We start from the raw sequence: 18,607 nt of genomic DNA, 5'->3' as shown, positions 1-18,607 counted from the left end.
ATGTTGGCTGACTGTGGGCTGCTGCTGCTGCTGCTGCTTACAAGTAAGTGTGGGCATGGACAGTGGGAGAAGGGCACTTTCCCCAGGTCAGGAGAGATGCGAGCATGCGCTGTGGTGGAAGAACGCAAGTGTGGAAGCAACCTGCGTGTCCGGCTGTGGAGGAGCCGGTGAGGAAATGTGACCCGCCTGTGATTGGAGGCTGAGGGGCCGCAGGAGCAGCCCCGGTGCAGGGTGCTGTCACGCTGTCTGTGATCCTGTTGAACACGCAGCAGCGGAGTCGTGTTAGCGGGGTTCTGTTTGTGCGCGTTGTCAGGGAACAGGACGTGTTTCTTAAGGTGTCGGCTCCAGGAATGGGAGCTGGGAAATGGGAAAGTGAGAAAGGGAGTCAGGCTTTTCCTACCACCTCTGGTACTGTTTGAATACTTTACGTATAGTTATGTGTGTAAATATATATTACATGTATATATATATGTTACATATATATCAGTCACACGTATATCTTCTATACTTGGGTACATGTTACCAAGGAGGTCATTTTAAAACCTCAAAACAACCTGTGAGTGGTTTCAAATGTACAAACTTCTTATTTTATCTGTGTCCCCGGTGCTTGACAAAGAGGCGAGGCGGAAAGAGGGAAGAGGGAGGAGAGAGGATATTTGGCCTTGATTGAACAGATGACTAGTTTCGATAGGTGGTCCATCATCCTGGCCAGCGTCAGTTTCCATTAGTCTTGTCCTCCCCTGAATGCAGAACGGGCAGAACTGGTCATCTGCAATTCTCTCCTAGGGTCGTGGCTCTGAGAGTGAGGGTCAAGGGTAGAAACAGAACTTCCCAGACACCCAACTTCAGAGCACGGTCTAGTGGCGAAGCCCTGCAATCAGCGGCTTGTTCTGTGTTTTCCTGTTTGTTTGTTTTTGAGGCAGGGTTCTATAGCACAGGCTGGCTTGTACTCTGTATCCTTCTGCCTAAGCCTCCAGAGCACTGAGCTTACAAGCAGATGACACCCAGCACCCAGTGGGTATTTTAAGGTTTCCTGCTGATTCTGACGCCTCTGAAGTTTGAGACTCACTGGCATGGGGAATCATCTCCAGACAAGACAACAGTACTTTCCTCTTTTTTTTTTTTTTTTTCTGCAGAGTGCTATTTTCGGCTTTCTGAAATGGGACCGTGTTACTTAGGGCCTTCCTCTGTGTCTCTCCAGGGTCAGTGGAAGCAACACACACAGCCGAGGCGGGTCAGAATGCCCATCTACCCTGCAGCTACGCTCTCGCCACTGCAGGCAAGCCTGTGCCCGTGTGCTGGGGCAGGGGGCCCTGCCCTACGTTCTCCTGTACCTATCAGGTCCTCACCACGGATGAAAGGAGCGTGAGCTACCAGAAATCCAGCAGATACCAGCTAAAGGGAGCCGTTCACAGAGGAGACGTGTCCCTGACCATACTCAATGTGACGCTAGCCGACAGTGGCATTTACTGCTGCCGGGTACAAATCCCAGGCCCGATGAATGACGAAAAATTCAATCTGGAGTTGGTCATCCAGCCAGGTGAGTAACCCCTTTGCCTGCCTGCCTTGTGCCTAAGCCTCACTGGTGATTCATCCTAAGTACACAGACGGTCATGGCCTCTGACTTCTTTAATAACAGCCCTAGGGTGAGGCCCCAAAGACCTCAAGTTTCACAGGCCCTCTTTGTGATGCCCAGTGATGTCTAACACCCGTGGCGTGTTTTGAAACGCATGGACCGGATGTACAGAATGGAAAGAACGACCAGGAACCATGGTGGGGAGCCTGACTAATCCGGGGGTCACCTGAAGCGTTGTTAGCCACGATGCTCGGCCCCCAGCCGCAAACAGAGAGATGGGTGTCTCTGAAGGCAGTCTCAGCGTTCTGTTCCTCCAAGTCTACCCTGGGGACAGTCAGGATCCCCAGTCGCTGAGCCTGTGTGTATGGGAGTTGGGGGAGGGGCACATGGTCTCACGTACTTTAAGATTCGTAGAACGCATACTTTGTGGATGGGTGGGACAGAGTTCCAATCCACCTCTGTCTCTTAACGATTATCGTTTCACAGGGGGCAAGCTATTTCAACTCTGTGTTCTCTTCTGTAAACTAGAACACCCACCATGCAGGCCCGTGGAAAGATTGTACGAGCTAAGGTTTCACGCAAAGAGCTTAGTAGGGCCACATGTGACTTCTGCTATTAGCTATGCTGTAACACCACCACCTCTGTCAAGCATTTGAAGTGTGTGACACATACACACACGATGACAGACAGTGCCCCGTGGCTTTGGATGCTAAGGCTGTGTTTCTCTTCACTTATTGTCTTCCATGATCTTTCCTGCCCCCTTTGATTCCCTGAAATAAGCCCTCTTGCTCTCAGAAATGCCTCATGCTTAATCCTGGTTTCTGACATTAGCCAGGGTCATTCCTGCTCCCACGGAAGTCCTTCCACGGGTCCCTGTCACGGAGGAACATGGCTCAGGTAAGACGGGGGCTCAGGAGAACCCTGTAGCTGGCATCGGCATCGAGGGCATTGTGATTAGGAGCGAAAGCCGGAGCCGCAGTTTGCAATGCGGAGCCATGGATGTTCTCTTGCCCCTGCAGTAGTGTTGGAGGGGAGGGAGGTGATGGAGACACCTGAGCAGGGACAAAGGCGCCCCGGGTTAGGCCTCTGTGGTAGTCCCAAGCCAGTCATGTGACCCAAGCCCAGGCCTTTCACTTCCCTGGCCCTCAGCTTCCCCTTCAGCCCAAGGAGTGTGCTCCTGACCAAGCAAAGTGCTCCCCTCTCCCCCCCAAAACGCGACACTGCTTCTGTATTTTGCCAAATAAGGAAAGAAAAGTAGCTACGGTTGCCGTGAATGATTTAAAGACACAGCCCTTTCATCTTTTTTTCTTAAATCTTACCTATAAAACGCTTTAATAAGAAACCACTCTTCTATTTTACGGCAATACCAAGTAAACTTAATCTAGTGAAACACTTCTGGCGGTGTCCTCATTATTTTCTGATTTACCTTCTGGCTGGTGACGTGTGCTGTGAATTGGTGTGACTCGGCCTGCAGGCTGCGGTTGGATTCGGTGATTTGGGCATCCGTGCTAACTGCCGTATAGCCCATTGGCTTCCTCAGATTTAGGCCTTAGAAGCATAGCTAAATTCTTCATGTAATTCATGAAAAGGGCCCCAAAAAGCAGATCTCAACTGAGCGCTGGTGACCTAGGCCTGTAATCCTGGCTACTCTAGAGGCTGAGACCTGGAGGATCCAGGTTCAAAGCCAGTGCACCTCCATCTTCAATCACTAACCAGGAAAAAGCTGGCCCAGAGGTGTGCCTCAAGTGGTAGAGTACTAGCTGTGAGCAAGCAAGCTGAGGGAGCATGAGACCCTAAGTTCAAGACCTGCTATTTTCGCCCGCGTGCTTGCGCACACAGACACAGACACACACAGACCGTGGTTCATGCTGGCTCAGCAGGCTAATCTTAGGTTATTTATTGGCAGAGTCCTCATCTCTTTTAAAGTCTCTGGAGCTCTTTTTTTATTTTTTTGGTAAAGTGAGATTAAAAATAGGTAAGCCCATTGAGCCTATAGGTATATGCCTATAATCTAGCAATTTGGGATGCAGACAGGAGAATCATGGTTTCAGGACAACCCAGATTAGGATGCTGCTACCTGCCGGTTAGGTGGCAGAGGTGGGAAGGTCTTGACAGAGGTAGTATGAGTTTGTTTCTAAAATATAACACAGGGGGTCTGGGGATATGGCCTAGTGGCAAGAGTGCTTGCCTCGTATACATGAAGCCCAGGGTTCAATTCCCCAGCACCACATATATAGAAAATGGCCAGAAGTGGCGCTGTGGCTCAAGTGGCAGAGTGCTAGCCTTGAGCAAAAAGAAGCCAGGGACAGTGCTCAGGCCCTGAGTCCAAGCCCCAGGACTGGCCAAAAATAAATAAATAAATAAATAAATAAATATATATATATAATATACAGCCTGGGAATGTGGCTTAGTGGCAAGAGTGCTTGCCTAGCATTCATGAAGCCCTGGGTTTGATTCCTCAGCACCACATAAACAGACAAAGCCGGAGGTGGCGCTATAGCTCAAGTGGTACAATGCTAGCCTTGAGCAAAAAGAAGCCAGGGACAGTGCTCAGGCCCTGAGTTCAAGCCCTAGGACTGGCAAAAAAAAACAAACAACACAAAAAACTAAAACAACAACAACCCAAAAAATGAAATAAAATATAATACAGCAAAATGACAACAAAAAGTAAAAACAAGTGGGGCTCTAAGTGGCGGATGCCGGTCATCCTAGCTCCTTAGGAAGCCGAGATCTGAGGATCGTGGTTTGAAGCCAGCGCAGGCAGGAAAGTACATGAGACTCTTAGCTCCAATGAGCCACCACAAAACTCGAAGTGGCTCAAAGTGGTAGAGTGTTAGCTTTTAGTGAAAAAGTTCAGAGACAGTACCTAGGTCCTCACATCTCAGCCTAAGATTACGGATCTAGCTCTGTTTGCTTTCCGAATGCAGTGGACACAAGACTGGCACCTGTGCCAATCCCATTGGTCCCCTGCACCTGCTGTTGTACACATTCATTGACAAGATAAACAAGTGAGCCGAAGGAGAGACAGTTGGTACCGCTGAGCACTGTGCCCCTCTTCTTTGGTGCCAGTATTGAGGTGAAGGCAGTGAGCTTAGGACAGCTTGCTTAAAGCCATGTGCACCTAGACTGGAAAGCCATTTCCATGATTCACTAAGCCGAGTGACCTGGCGTAAGTCATTTCCCTAGCTCTCAGTTTCTTCCTTTGCTGAAAGAACAAATTCCTGCACTAGGATAGTTGCTTTGAATGAGATGCATAATTAAAAGCGTTTGGGCACTGGAGATGTGGCTGAATTGGCAGAGCCTTAGCCAATGAGAAAAACCGTTAGGTACTGAGTTCAAGTCCTACAAAAGAGCTTGGACAATGCCTGGTTCCTAATACATTGTACCTGGAATTATTATTTTCACTTGAAGGCAACCTATTAAAATTACTCTCCTGATAAAGTAAATGTGAAACACTGCTGAGAAAATGATATTTTTTTGTCATTTTTGAAGGCTAATTAGGACATAATAACTAAGTATTATCAGTGTTGCTGGATGATGGTAGAACACAGTAAGGATCAGTGGCCCAAAACAAACTACACTAGTATTCAACACAGCTCTTCCAGCAGAAATCTCCACCTTGTAAGACATGAGTGGTGGATGAAAAATGTAGCCATCCTCAAATTGATTTGGAAGCATTTAGTAAACTTTGTTGGGCTCCCCAGGAATTATTGTGAAAAATATGGAGAAGAATAAATTCTCTTTATTTTCTTGTTTTTATTTTTGTTTTCTTCCAAACTCTTGTGTCAAGGGCTGATTTTCAGTAAGTCACAGTGAGGGAGATGCTCTGCTAAGGATGAATTTTAAATAGAGCTACAGACATCTTTAACTCTGAAGGAAAAAAAAAAAATTAACTCTTGGCTGTTTCCCTTCGTTTGTGTGTTTTGCTTATGTACGTGTAGCAGAGACTCAGACTTTGGCGACTCTCCATGATAAAAATCAAACAGTAAGTCATTTTCTCTGTGTGTTTGGATTCGCCTTCAAATTGCTTTGTGCCCACCCTGTCCTTGGGGGAAAAAACCCTCCCTTAGCTTCGGCTTCCTCAGCCCAAACAAAGATGACGATAATTCTAAGCAATCAGGCCTACTGGGAGGGTGGAAGGGCCTGGCTTACAGTAAAGAAAGAACAGCAGCATTTTTTCCCCTCTTCCCAAATTTCATATCTGACCACTGTAGAAGGTTTAGAGTTTCTTCATAGTAGAATATGTTTCCCTGATTATTTAATATGCTGGCCTTACGTGATAGTTTGCAAACATCACTTAATGGCGTGGATTTATTTATTTATTTGCCGGCCCTAGGGTTTGGACTCAGAGCCTCGGTGCTGGCCCTGAGCCTCTTTGTGCTCAAGGCTAGTGCCCTACCTCTTGAGCACCACTTCTAGGTTTTTTGAGTAGTTTATTGGAGGTGAGAGTCTTGTGGGGACTTTTCTGCCCCGCTGGCTTCAAGCAATGATCCTCAGATCTCAGTCTCCTGAGTAGCTAGGATGACAGGCCGGAGCCACCAGCACCCAGAACCCCACAGCTTGTAAAATGTAGAGCTGGCAGATGGGACTCCAGCCTCGCCAGGAGCAATGTGTGTGGAATCACACGAAACCCCACCCACGGGGGTGGGGGTGGGGTGGGGACAAAGAGCTCCTCCTGTCCCTACAGCACAGAAGGGATTGTTCTGTTTGTTCATTGTCTTTAGAGATGAAGCTCACCCATTGCCTTGGTGTCTAAGACTTGTCTGGAGGGAGGCTGGTCTGGCGTGGGTTCGCGGCTCCTGGAGCCCAGCAGGTGGTGGAAGGGACGGTCTGATTTGCCAGTCCTGTGACTGGCCCAGTACCCAGCACATGTCCAGATGTTTGCAGCTTGATTTCTGTTTGTGTTTCCCTAGCAAATACACCCCCTGGCCAGAAACCACCAAGACTCTGAAGCAACCACCAGAATGGGCATCTATGTTGGAGTAGGAGTCCCTGCGGGGCTGGCTCTTGCACTGTTGCTTGTTGCTTTAATTCTCACATGTAAGTCCTTGAACACTGCCTTCTCTCTCCTTCAGATAAGAAATATTAATGTTGGGACCAAACAGGCCTTGATAAAATGTAACTTTATAATCATTCTTAAAGGTGATGAGACTAAATAGCCATTCATCCTTCCAAACCCTAACGGTAAAAATAGCTCGTATGTTCAGTGCTTCCTGGGTCAGGCAGGCTCTGTACTAGAAGTTCTACTTTACCTTCTCCTCACCACTGGAACTGATGGGCCATATTATCTCATTTAACAACAGAGGAAAGTAGGCTTAGAAAGAGTAAGCCACTGGGCTGGGGATATAGCCTAGTGGCAAGAGAGCTTGCCTCGTATACATGAGGCCCTGGGTTCGCTTCCCCAGCGCCACATATACAGAAAACAGCCAGATGTGGCGCTGTGGCTCAAGTGGCAGAGTGCTAGCCTTGAGCAAAAGGAAGCCAGGGACAGTGCTCAGACCCTGAGTCCAAGGCCCAGGACTGGCCAAAAAAACAAAACAAAACAGAAAGAGTAAGTCACGGTCCCTTCATAGTTCTATATTACTCTTGGATATCACCTTAGTTCAACGCACCGGCATCTCTATTTGTCCTATTTCTTTAATTCTCCTTCTAATCTGCTTTCTACCCAGAGTGGTATTAAAGCACAAGTCAGATTGTCTTTGTGTGTGTGCAAATGCCTTTTATCTCATTTATAAAAAGCACATATTAACTTTTTCTTCTCCTTCTCCCTAGGGTATTCTCATAGGAAAAGGAATTTGCAGAGTTTAAGGTAGGAATAAGAAGGAGAGGAGGGGGAGAGCTCGAGGTCCCACTCTAGTGTAGCTTTCTCTTTGTTCTAGGAAGTGCTGACCTGGAGCTTTGGATCTGAGCGTCAGCTTCCTCTGTGCTCTAGGGCTAATTATGAAACGAAGGTGCTACACGCAGTATATATATATATATATAATATATTATATATATGTTATTATTTTTTTTTTTTGTCAGTCCTGGGCCTTGGACTCAGGGCCTGAGCACTGTGCCTGGCTTCTTCCCGCTCAAGGCTAGCACTCTGCCACCTGAGCCACAGCGCCCCTTCTGGCCGTTTTCCATATATGTGGTGCTGGGGAATCGAACCGAGAGCTTCGTGTGTAGGAGGCAAGCGCTCTTGCCACTAGGCCATATTCCCAGCCCCGCTACACGCAGTATTTTTCACTCTCTGACTTTTGAGTTCCAAAGTTAAGGTACAGAATTTGTCTTTTGAATATTAAGAAATACGTACGTATCTCTCTATTAATGGACTTCTTTTTTTCAGTGATGAACCCTCACTGTGCCAAGCACCTCTTGCTGCAGGGTTTGCGCTGAACTCTGGGGTGACACAGGGAACAGGAAAACCTGGGCCCAACTCTTCAGGCTTTTCTTGCCTGGCTCAGGCATTTCTCAGCTCTGGTTTCGTATCAGGGTCACTTTGGCACTTGATACACGATCAGTATCACAGCAACTGAATCAGGGATGGAATTGTGGGGGGGGGGGATGAGGCCTAGGCAAACTTTGATTCTAAAAGTTTCCCATGTGATTAGAAGGTATAATCGGGTCTGAGAATTAGTCTCATGCACAGCCCTGTCTTAATCTCCACTCCTCCTGTGTATATTCAGACATATCATTTCCAATAAGCACAGACTGCATAATCCTGTGATTAGACTTTGCACTTTTAGTGACATTTTAGTACATGAAGAGAGCTCAATGCGTTTCAAAAATAAAGGAGCATCATTGAGTATTATGTAAACCACTAAGCATTTTACACTAAGTAAAACATGGTATATTATAAAGATAAACAATGTGCAGTAAAAAAGTCATATGAAGTCTGATAAAATATTCAATGATTAGTGTCACTCTTCCTCCTGAGAGCTGGCACTTGGAAATATAACATTCAGAGGTCACATGGACAGACACCGATTATAATTTGCAAAAATATGTGGCGAATGTTATGGGCAGAGATAATAAGTTTCTTCTCTCCATGTTAAGCTCCATAGAAAACTGGCAACTTGTCCTTCATGTGGACAGCTGTCTCTCCAGCTCAGTGCCTGGGACTGTCCATAACAAGTATCAATGCCTCTGTGACTAAGAACTCCTTATTGCAGCTTTGTAAGGTTGGGCTGTTACTATTTGTTTTTATAAAGACTAACCACAAAGTTTATTAATAAACAATCCATATGATTTTTTTTTTTTTTGCTAGCCCTGGGGCTTGAACTCAGGGCCCCGGGCACTGTCTCTGAGCTGCTTATTTGTTCAGGACTAGCACTCTACCACTTGAGCCACAGCACCACTTTCATCTTTTTTCTATTTATGTGGTATTGAGGAATTGAACCCAGGGCTTCATGCATGCTAGGCAAGCACTCTACCACTGAACCACCTCCTCAGCCCTACAACCTGTATGATTTTTGTGTTTGGTTTACTGCTGTGTCTCCAGCTACACGAAGCAGTGTGCATCATAATAAATATTTCTTGAATAAAAACTAAAAAGTGGTTGGGAATATGGCCTAGTGGCAAGAGTGCTTGCCTCGTATACATGAAGCCCTGGGTTCGATTCCTCAGTACCACATATATAATAAAGGCTAGAAGTGGTGCTGTGGCTCAAGTGGCAGAGTGCTAGCCTTGAGCAAGAAGAAGCCAGGGACAGTGCTCAGGCCCTGAGTCCAAGGCTCAAGACTGGCAAAACAAATAAATAAATAAATACAAATTAAAAAGCAATTTCCCCAAGCCCTAAGGCTGGTAAGTAACAGAGTTCAAACTCAAATCTGGCGGGTCTATGAGTATCCCATACTCCTTTCTTTTTGTAGAGCTTCCCTTGGGTGTTGCCTTTTGAGCAAAGCCTTGGGTGTTATTTGGGAAATGCTTAAGTCAGCTATAACATTATGTTTTCACAGTCTGATCACCCTGGCCAACCTCCCTCCCTCAGGGTTGACAAATGCAGCAGCAGAGAGGATGCGCTCGGAGGAAAACATCTACACCATTGAGGAGAACGCCTATGAAATGGAGGATCCGTATTACTGCTATGTCAGCAATGGGCGGCGATCCTGACCGCCTCTGGGTTGCCTCCTTTTTTTTTTTTGGCCAGTCCTGGGGCTTGGACTCAGGGCCTGAGCACTGTCCCTGGCTTCTTTTTGCTCAAGACTAGCACTCTGCCACCTGAGCCACAGCGCCCCTTCTGGCCGTTTTCTATATATGTGGTGCTGGGGAATCGAACCTAGGGCCTCATGTACACGAGGCAAGCACTCTTGCCACTAGGCCCTATTACCAGCCCCCTGGGTTGCCTCCTTATAACACCACCGGTTGCGCCCCTTCATTTTGACCTTGAGTTTTCTTTGGTATGGGATATATCAGCTGACGAGTTTCTACCCATAGCCGTCCAGAAGGATGCTTCTATTTTCTGAAGATCGTCAGCTTTCAACAGTGCCCTATGCTGAACTTAGGCATAATTCCATCAACTGGGCTACCCAGTTTAGGTGGTCACTTCTGTACAGTGGCGCTCAAGTAAGCTTTTAGAAGCGTGTGAGTGTGTGTGTGTGTGTGTGTCTGTGTGTGTGTGTGCGCGCACGCGCGCGCGCTGTTACTGGGGCTTGAACTCAAGGCCTGATACTCTTGCTTAGGGCTACTGCTTTACCACTTGAGCCATCCCACTTCTTCAATAAAGCTTTAATAGAGATTAGTGTTTCTTGACTCTGGATTTTCAGGCAACGAAGGCTCATGATGTGTCTGTGCATCTCCCGAAAATGGAGGGCAAATTGTGGGCTGAGCTATGTGAATGTGATTTTGGTAGAGGAGGTCTAAAGGAGCCCATGGTTTTAAAGATCTTTGATCCTTGAAAGGTTAAGAAATGACTGGAGCAGGACCGTGTGATCATGAAGGTTCCTTCTCCGTCTCCATGTTCACGTGTCTCTGAATGTTGTCTCTTCACAGTAGGCACCCTAGTTAGAAAGATTTCCGTACCTGGGTGCTAGTGGCTCCCATCTGCAATCTTTGCTATTTGGGAGGTTGAGCTGTGGAGCATCGTGGTTTGAGACCAACCTGGGCAAAAAAAGTTGGCAAGACCCTAATTTGAAAGTAAGCAGCAAAGAACCTGGCAGTGTGTGTGTGTGTGTGTGTGTGTGTGTGTGTGTGTGTGTGTGTGTGTGTGTGTGTGTGTGTGTGTGTGGTATAGCGGAGCCTAGCTTAGCAGTTCCAGGCTTTCCAAAAGATGACAACTTTGCTTGAGCACTCAGTGAAATCTCTGTGGCCAACTTCTCCATTCATGAAAGCTGGATCTGTGTGTTGACAGAAGAGGAGCCAGTGAGAGGGATACAAATTGCAGTGGTGGAGAGGCAGAGTCCTCCAGCAGCCTCTGTTGTCTGCTGTCGGTCCCTGGAAGGAAGTCCCTGAGTTTCAGTTCTGAGACGCTGGAGACCAGGCTTGTCTCGCTCATTGCTGCTCCCCAGGGCCGGGGCTGTCTGGGTCTGATGAGAACATTACGCAGAAAGGGAGTTGGCTGGGTAGGCTTCTTCCCTACTGTGCTCAGACAGTGCTCCAGTCTAACTTCAGTTCTCAGAGAACTCAGGAATATTCAGAAGCTCCCATGCCTGGTCTTCACCATGTCTGCCTTTGTTTTTCCCTTGTCACCTCCCATTTCAAGCCCTTGGGACTAGCTGGCCACAGGTTACATACAGGAAGCCCGCCGGGGTCTTTCTGGCAGCCTTGAGGAATGAATTGCAATGTCGGAGCAACGTCTGTATAGTTTGGGAGGGCACTGGCTTTCTGTAGATAAAGGAAAACCATTTTGCAAAATTAATTGTAGATGGTAGCCCTCGGGCAGGCTGAATCACGTATATTGTATGATCATAAAATTTCAGTAGGAGTTTGGGCCTGATCAGTGGTCTCCTCCCAAAGAGATTCTTATCCTATAAAACGCTTTAAACTAGGCTCTGTATACAAAGAGGAATACTGAAGGGGTATTTGTAAGAGACTGTACATCAATATGGAATGGCTACCTGGTACAGTGAAAAAGAAGTTAGGAAGTTTAATGTTTGTTGTTTTATTTGAGTTTCCTTTCTCCCTTCGTCTTTCTCCTCTCCCTTCCTCATTTCTCCCTAATTCTTTTCTTCTCCCCCGCCCCTCTTTCTTTTTGCTTATTCAGCAAATAAGTTTTATTTGATGCTGAAACCACAGAAGGGGACTGAATAGACACATCCTTAGCCCCATGGAATGCCTGGTAGATTTTACAGGAAAATTTATGTTCATTCACTCATTGGACATTTATTTACAACCACTTGGTGCCAACTACTATTCTAGTTTCAAAGAAACAAGAAAGGCCGTCATGAAGCATCATTGTCAGAGGAGAATTCTGTAGCTAAAAGTAGAAAACAGTTCTATAGCTATTAAAATTGATGTTGGGCCCTGGCTCATGCCTATATCCTAGCTACTCAGGAAGCTGAGATCTGAGGATTATGGTTCAAAGCCAGTGATGGCAGGAAAGTCCAAGAGACTTACCTCCATTAGCCACCAGAAAACTGGAAGTGGAGCTATGTCTCAAAATATGGTGATACCATGAAGACGAAAGGTTGAAAAAGGCTTGCACATTTTCTTATGCATTTCCACTGCATTTGCAATTACGTTTTTTTATTTTCCTTTTGTACTAAAAAAAAATAAATTTAAGCACGTTGGCAGTGTTTCTGGTCTGCTCTCCTCCTTAGACATGGATGGGTTGAAGGTACAGGTCAGCAGGAGGTGGTATTGAGTGAGGACTGAAAGCTTAGTACTAACTCTACATTGTGTAGCTGGAGGAAGAAGATGACACAGAAAAGAAGAAAAAGGAGACAGAAAGCAGAAGATGATGAATGAGGAAGCGAAGGAAGGGGAAGAAGAAGGAGAATGGAAGTGTGTGTGTGTGTGTTTTGGGGGAGGCGGTTACTACAAAGGGGCCAGGAGATGGCCAGTGGTAATTTAAAGAATTAAATTAGTGTGGTGAGACTGAATATGTAGTTTTCCCTTAGAAGTGCTGTAGGATTTTTCTTGTAGAGCTATCAGTAGAAGACCCCACAAAGGTTCTGGGGGGAAAAAGGGGGTTCCTGATCATTTTATGTGGACCCAAGTGAAGTCTTACCAGGTTTTATCTGCCCATCACTTCTAGGTTTGGAATTCCCAAGGCAGACATCATAAGCAACCCAACTACTCTTAATTATTTGGATAATCAAGTCAATTGATGTGAACAAAAATTGCTTTACCTTTTTTCACAGAAATATACCATAACAGGATATATTTATAGAAGCACCTCACTGCTTAAAAAAAGTACAACTTGGTACAATAAAGATGCGTACAATCTGACAAACATATACATCTATGTAAATGCTACCACAGGCAAGATATAAAATATTTCCACTATCCCCAAATTCTTTTAGAAGTTCAAATGGTCCTCATGCCAACACCCTAAGGTGATCTATCTATTAATATATGTATATACACATATATAATATACACATACACACACACACAGCCTTAGAGTTTATTGAGAAAATCTGGAACCTTCTGGTGCCCAGAGATGGCTGAGAACAGTCTTTTCTCAGGTCTCCTGTCATTTTTGCTATGTCTCAGCAGGATGTGGATAGCCACACATTGTGTTCAGCGGTGCTCAAGTCTGAGGAGGGCTGGGGTTTTGAGGGCTGAGGGAGTACGCGTCAACCGTGCTGCTTTCAGAGTTCTAGGTCCTGTACTTCACTGGCCGCCCTGACAGACTTGGTGATGGTTCTCTTGTAAATTCAGGCCTTATCCCCTTCTGCTCAGCCATGACATTCCTTTTCCAGAGAGAACAGCCCTGTGAATTCTGTCAGCATCGGCTCCTAGAAATACGACGGGGATCACATAGGGAGTGTGGGGTTGCTTAGAAGAGGTATTTCAAAGAAACAGGTGACTTGTTCAAGAGTATATTTTATTTATTTATTTATTTATTTATTTATTTATTTTTTGGCCAGTCCTGGGCCTTGGACTCAGGGCCTGAGTACTGTCCCTGGCTTCTTCCCACTCAAGGCTAGCACTCTGCCACTTGAGCCACAGCGCCGCTTCTGGCCATTTTCTGTATATGTGGTGCTGGGGAATCGAACCTAGGGCCTCGTGTATCCGAGGCAGGCACTCTTGCCACTAGGCTATATCCCCAGCCCCTATTTTATTTATTTTTGCCAGGCCTAGGGCTTGAACTCAGGGCCTGAGCACTGTTCCTGAGCTTCCTTTTGCTCAAGACTAGCACTCTACCACTTGAGCCACAGCGCCACTTCTGGCTGTTTTCTGTATATGTGGTGCTGGGGAATCGAACCCAGGGCCTCATGTGTGCTAGGCAAGCACTGTACCGCTAAGCCACAATTCCCAGGCAACAGTATATTTTAGTTCATTTGATTTATCTCAAGTATTGTCATTTCAACGTGCGATAGATACTAAACTCACTAGAGTTTATATTCTGTTTTCTCATTGTAAGTCTTAGGATTCCATGCATATTCTACATTCATAACATATTTCAACACTGGCTAGATAGCTACCTGTGGTTGGGAGTTGCTTTATCAGATGACACAGCTCTGCATTCATCTCTCTCTCTCTCTCTCTCTCTCTCTCTCTCTCTCTCTGTGTATGTCTTTCTCTTCTTCTCTTAAACACACTAATGGGTACACATTATAATTTCCTTTTTGGGATAACTCTTCACTTAGTTGTGAAGTATTAAAAAGCAGACGTTTATATCGTCTGAAGGAAAAACTAGACTTTATCTGGAAAGTATTAAGGAGAACACATAATCTTGCTAAACTTCTTAGGATAGACTATAAGTTAGTTTTCTTTTCTTAGAATATTGAATTATTCTCATGGGTTGTTCAATAGAAATTCATTAACATGTTGGTTGGGCGTAGTGCTCTTTTTTTGTCAGTCATGGGGCTTGAACTCAGGGTCCTGGTGTTGTCCCTGAACTCTTGCTAAAGGCTACTGCTTTACCACTTTGAGCCACAGGGCCACTTATGGCTTTTGAGTTGCTAATTGGAGATAAGAGTCTCATGGGGACTCTTCTGCCTGGGCTGGTTTAGAACCATGATCCTCAGATCTCAGCCTCCTGAGTAGGAGGATAACAGGCGTGAGCCGCCAGTGCCGGACTGGAGCATGCTCTTAATGCACTCAGGAGCACTCAGGAGGCTTCGACTGGAGGATTGAGAGTTCAAGACCAGCCTGGGCTACATAGCCAGGTCCTGTGTCAAAACACCAAAAATAGTACTCATAACAAATGCTCATTGAATGGTGGAAGGAGGGCTATGGAGGGAAAAGCCTGGGCTTTGATTCTGTCTCTGTCTCCAGGGACTTTTTTGGGGGGGCTGTACGCGTATTCATTTGCAAATTGAGGGGGTTGTCCTGGGTGTTTAAGGTTGACAAGAGCGCCCTCTAGCTCAAAAGTCAGTATGGTTTTCTAGGCCCCCGTGGCCTGACACAAAATGAAGATGTTTGAAAATAGCCAGGCAGAAACAAAGTGCTGTTTTAGCTCACTACTATTGCCCTGGAGTCTGTTTACATCTTAAGTAGATAAAATTTTAGCACAAAGATTGGCTAACTGGAGAGACAGGATTTTTTCAAACATGCTTCCCAGAGTTCTACTGTCAAAGGTGTGACCAGGAGATAAGTAATGGGATTGTAGGAGAAAGTTGTCTTTATCTCCAAATACCATTGGAAGAAGCAGTTACTGGCAGAGGAGAAGAAAGGAAGAATCTTCCGGAGAAGCTAGAAGCCAGCTCCCAGTAAGTACACGCTGCTCATGTACATCAAAGGGAGAAAGCACATGGCTGCTGGACTTTCTCCATGTCATGTGAAATGTTAATCATTATGTGTTATATTAATGATGACTGCCAGTAGGAATTGTGGGAAATTGACATCAGTTATTTGGTTTCTTTGGACCAGAGTTGTTTTAATGGAACAGTAGACTTAGATCACTGAGCTGTTTAAGTGTTTTTGTTTTTTCTTTTGGCGGCAAGTAGAGTAGAGGGAGCAATACACCTGTAGGAGACGGTGTGTTTTGAGGTTAGCCGTGTTTATTCTCACCAGAGCCTGTAGGGATTATATACAATTACATAGTAATGTGGAGATGCAGTGACAGCAGTAACTGAATGGATCCATTGATTCTTGTTATTGGTGAAGTCAAAATAGGTGAGGGAGGAAAGAACTCATGGTGTGGTGTTCAGGAAAGGAGGCGTCGTTTTCCCCTGGCTGCTGATTCTTGAACGTGTGCGTTAGAAGCTGCTTGAGATGGCCACGGTGAGTACTCACAGGGTCTGGCTTAGCTGGATGGATGGAAGGTGAACTTTGAGGTTGGACTTGGCTTTTTAGGCGCCGAGAAGCTGTTCAGTGCTTTCAGGGTGGAGAAATTCATGGAGAAGATGAAAAAATAGCAATCTGCTCCTTTGTCTTCCTTCCCCTGCTCCTCCCTCAGCCGGTTGCTGGGTGAAGAGCTGGAGAATCACCTCCTAACACCCCACACTCCCTGGACGCCCAGAGGCTGCCTCAGGGCCGCGCCCCCAAAGCTCTGCCAGGTCTCTCGGGGCTCTTCCCCATCCTTATTTGTGAATTTACGGTTTCTGCCCAGAGTTCCCGCATGCATCGCTGTGAACCCTTGGGTGCATTTGAAACCGAACCCTCCAGCTGGGTCCTGGAGTCTCTCTCTCCCTCGCTCAGCAAGGCTTTCTCTTCTCAATGGTTTCCCAATCTCACCAGTGTTCTCTTGTGTTCTTTTCCTCATGAAGAAAACCTAAAGTCTTCTGCTGTGCTCTGCTCTCCAACCTGCTCTTTGCGGTTATCACATTCACTGCCATAAAAATTCCAGTTCTGTTCTTATGGGAATAAGAAAATCGTTTATTCTAAACCACGTAAGAGTGACCCTGAGTGACATGTTCTGCCATGGAAAGTCACATGGACTTGGATGCTCACAGAAAGGAAGTCTCTAGAAAAGGTTTAGCAAAATACAAAGGTGGGTCATCAGGTAGGAGGAGTCTGGATTGAGGGCGTGCTTTATCACATTCCTAGCTTTGGGGTTGTCACCAAGAGGGCGGGTCAAGCTTAAGATGCATCTGAAGAGTTCTATCTAAAAGTTAAAGTGCTCATCAGATAAGTTGGACCGGAAGTGGCCATTTAAAGGGACTAAAGATTATACCAGGTAATTTTGACTCTACTATACGCTTCAGCTTACAACCCTGTTTCCAACTACCTACTGATTTTCTTATATGCATTTATATGCATTATAAACATTTATTCATGAAAATACTAAAAGCCAGACATGGTGGCACAGCCTTTAATCTAGCACTCAAAAGATAGAGGCCGGAAGGCTATGACTTCAGGGCTAGCCTGGGCTATATAGTGAGCTAAATAAACAAGCTATTACTATAGGAAACAAAGTTTTTTCTTGCTAAAAATGAATTGCTATGAAAGTATATTTAACTTAAGTCCAACATATAATTGAGGCTTGATGAAGGTCTCATTTGGGGAGTTATAGGAGAGTACCTATGGTCAAAATACTTTATACATGTGTATGAAATCTGTTGAAACTCTTAAAAAAAAAAGGGCAAGGAAGAGGAAGGAGGGCATTGGAGAGGGTGAGCTGGATCAAGGTATATTGTGTGCATATATGGAAATGCCACAGTTAAAAACCTGGGTACAATATCTAGCTATCTGTCTGTCTGTCTGTCTATCTCTCTCAAAAATCTCTCCAAAACACAATGTCCAGGAAACCAAAGGGCAAGACAAAGACTCTAAAGACACTTGCAATCAGATACTAATTCACGTATCTGATGTTATCTATTACTGTGTAACCAAAGTGTCCAAGTATAGCATTGTAAAGCCATGGACTTTGATTCACTCTCTGAACGTCACTGAGACTGTCTAGGTTGTTCAGTCCTGTGGACAAGCCCCAGTGACCCATTCAGGACCTGCCAATGGCTTTGCATTGGCTTTCTTTGGTTTGCAGGCCCATTTTAATCTTCACTGGCTCTTCTTAGCTCTCTGGGCTGCTTGTACCTCTCCCATTTGCCCCTGAAGTTTGGTTTCATTCTATGAAGTTTCGCTTCCATGGAAAGGGGGCCTCAGGAGGTCCCCTGGATACATAGGCACAGTCTTTCCTGAGTATTTTATTCAAGCTTATGGCTTTAAGATACTCCCCCCCCCCCATTCCTGGGGCTTGAACTGTCCCCGAGCTTCTTTTGCTCAAAGCTCGCACTTTACCATTTGAGCCACAGCACCACTTTGGTCCTTTTCTGTGTAGGTGGTGCTGAGGAATCGAACCCAGGGCTTCATGCATACAAGGGAAGCACTCCACCATGAAGCCACCTTCCCAGCCCTTAAGCTCCTTTTAATTGGTGTTAGGAGAGCATTGACATGAAGTCTCAGTGTGTAACCCAGGCTGGCCTGGATCCTTGCCAGGATTACAGGTGTGCACCACCGTGCCGACTGCAAATATATTAATCAGTGGCCACCAGCGTGGCTTTTAGGCCAGAGTTCCATCCTCAGTGCCATCAGGGGCTTCTCGGGCCTAAAAAGTCCTTACAGCCTGTCCCCCACCCAGAGCAGTGTTTCCTCCCGAACCTGCGGCCTGGGCAGCTGTCCCGGGCTTGGCGGCCGGGCCTCCTCTTCCTGGCACAGGTGCAGATTCCTCAGCGTCACCCGAGGCGGCTCTGCAGTCCACATCCCACAGGAAATCAGGTCCCCAGAGCTGCAGCGGGGACTCCTTCCTGCTAGCTCTTCCATTCGCAGTTCCTGCCCTGGCCCCCCAGCGGGTCAGCAGTCTTCCAAGGGAGTGGGGCTCCCCTGCACCCCTGCCCTGACTGCTTTCTCCCTGGAGGAAGGAACAAAGGGCTCCAGGAGACAAGGAGAGCCTTCCAGAAATGGCTTCTCAGCCGGACCTGTCTGCCTTCCCCAAGGTCCCCTGCATTGCTCCGTCAAAGCTCCAGACACCCTCCTGCCTGAGGAACTTGGCCGCCCACT

General features: G+C 46.2%; 1 protein-coding gene across 1 annotated transcript; it reads left to right on the top strand.

Annotated features, from left to right (window-relative positions):
- Positions 1-9,683, top strand: Havcr2 (hepatitis A virus cellular receptor 2). Its single transcript, XM_048334270.1, has 7 exons — positions 1-43; positions 1,202-1,540; positions 2,408-2,473; positions 5,518-5,561; positions 6,490-6,616; positions 7,349-7,385; positions 9,517-9,683. The coding sequence occupies exons 1-7, from the start codon at positions 1-3 to the stop codon at positions 9,668-9,670; spliced, it is 810 nt and encodes a 269-aa protein (XP_048190227.1). The 3' UTR covers positions 9,671-9,683.
- Positions 9,684-18,607: the final 8,924 nt, after the last annotated feature.

Source organism: Perognathus longimembris, chromosome 25 (assembly GCF_023159225.1).
Source record: "Perognathus longimembris pacificus isolate PPM17 chromosome 25, ASM2315922v1, whole genome shotgun sequence".
Classification (NCBI taxonomy): Eukaryota; Metazoa; Chordata; class Mammalia; order Rodentia; family Heteromyidae; genus Perognathus; species Perognathus longimembris.
This window is presented reverse-complemented; position numbering and strand designations above follow the sequence as displayed.

Coding starts and splice junctions, on each gene's coding strand:
- Havcr2 (XM_048334270.1), top strand. CDS start 1: ATGTTGGCTGACTGTGGGCTGCTGCTGCTGCTGCTGCTTACAA. Junction 44..1,201: donor GCTGCTGCTGCTGCTTACAA/GTAAGTGTGGGC, acceptor GTGTCTCTCCAG/GGTCAGTGGAAGCAACACAC. Junction 1,541..2,407: donor GGAGTTGGTCATCCAGCCAG/GTGAGTAACCCC, acceptor TTCTGACATTAG/CCAGGGTCATTCCTGCTCCC.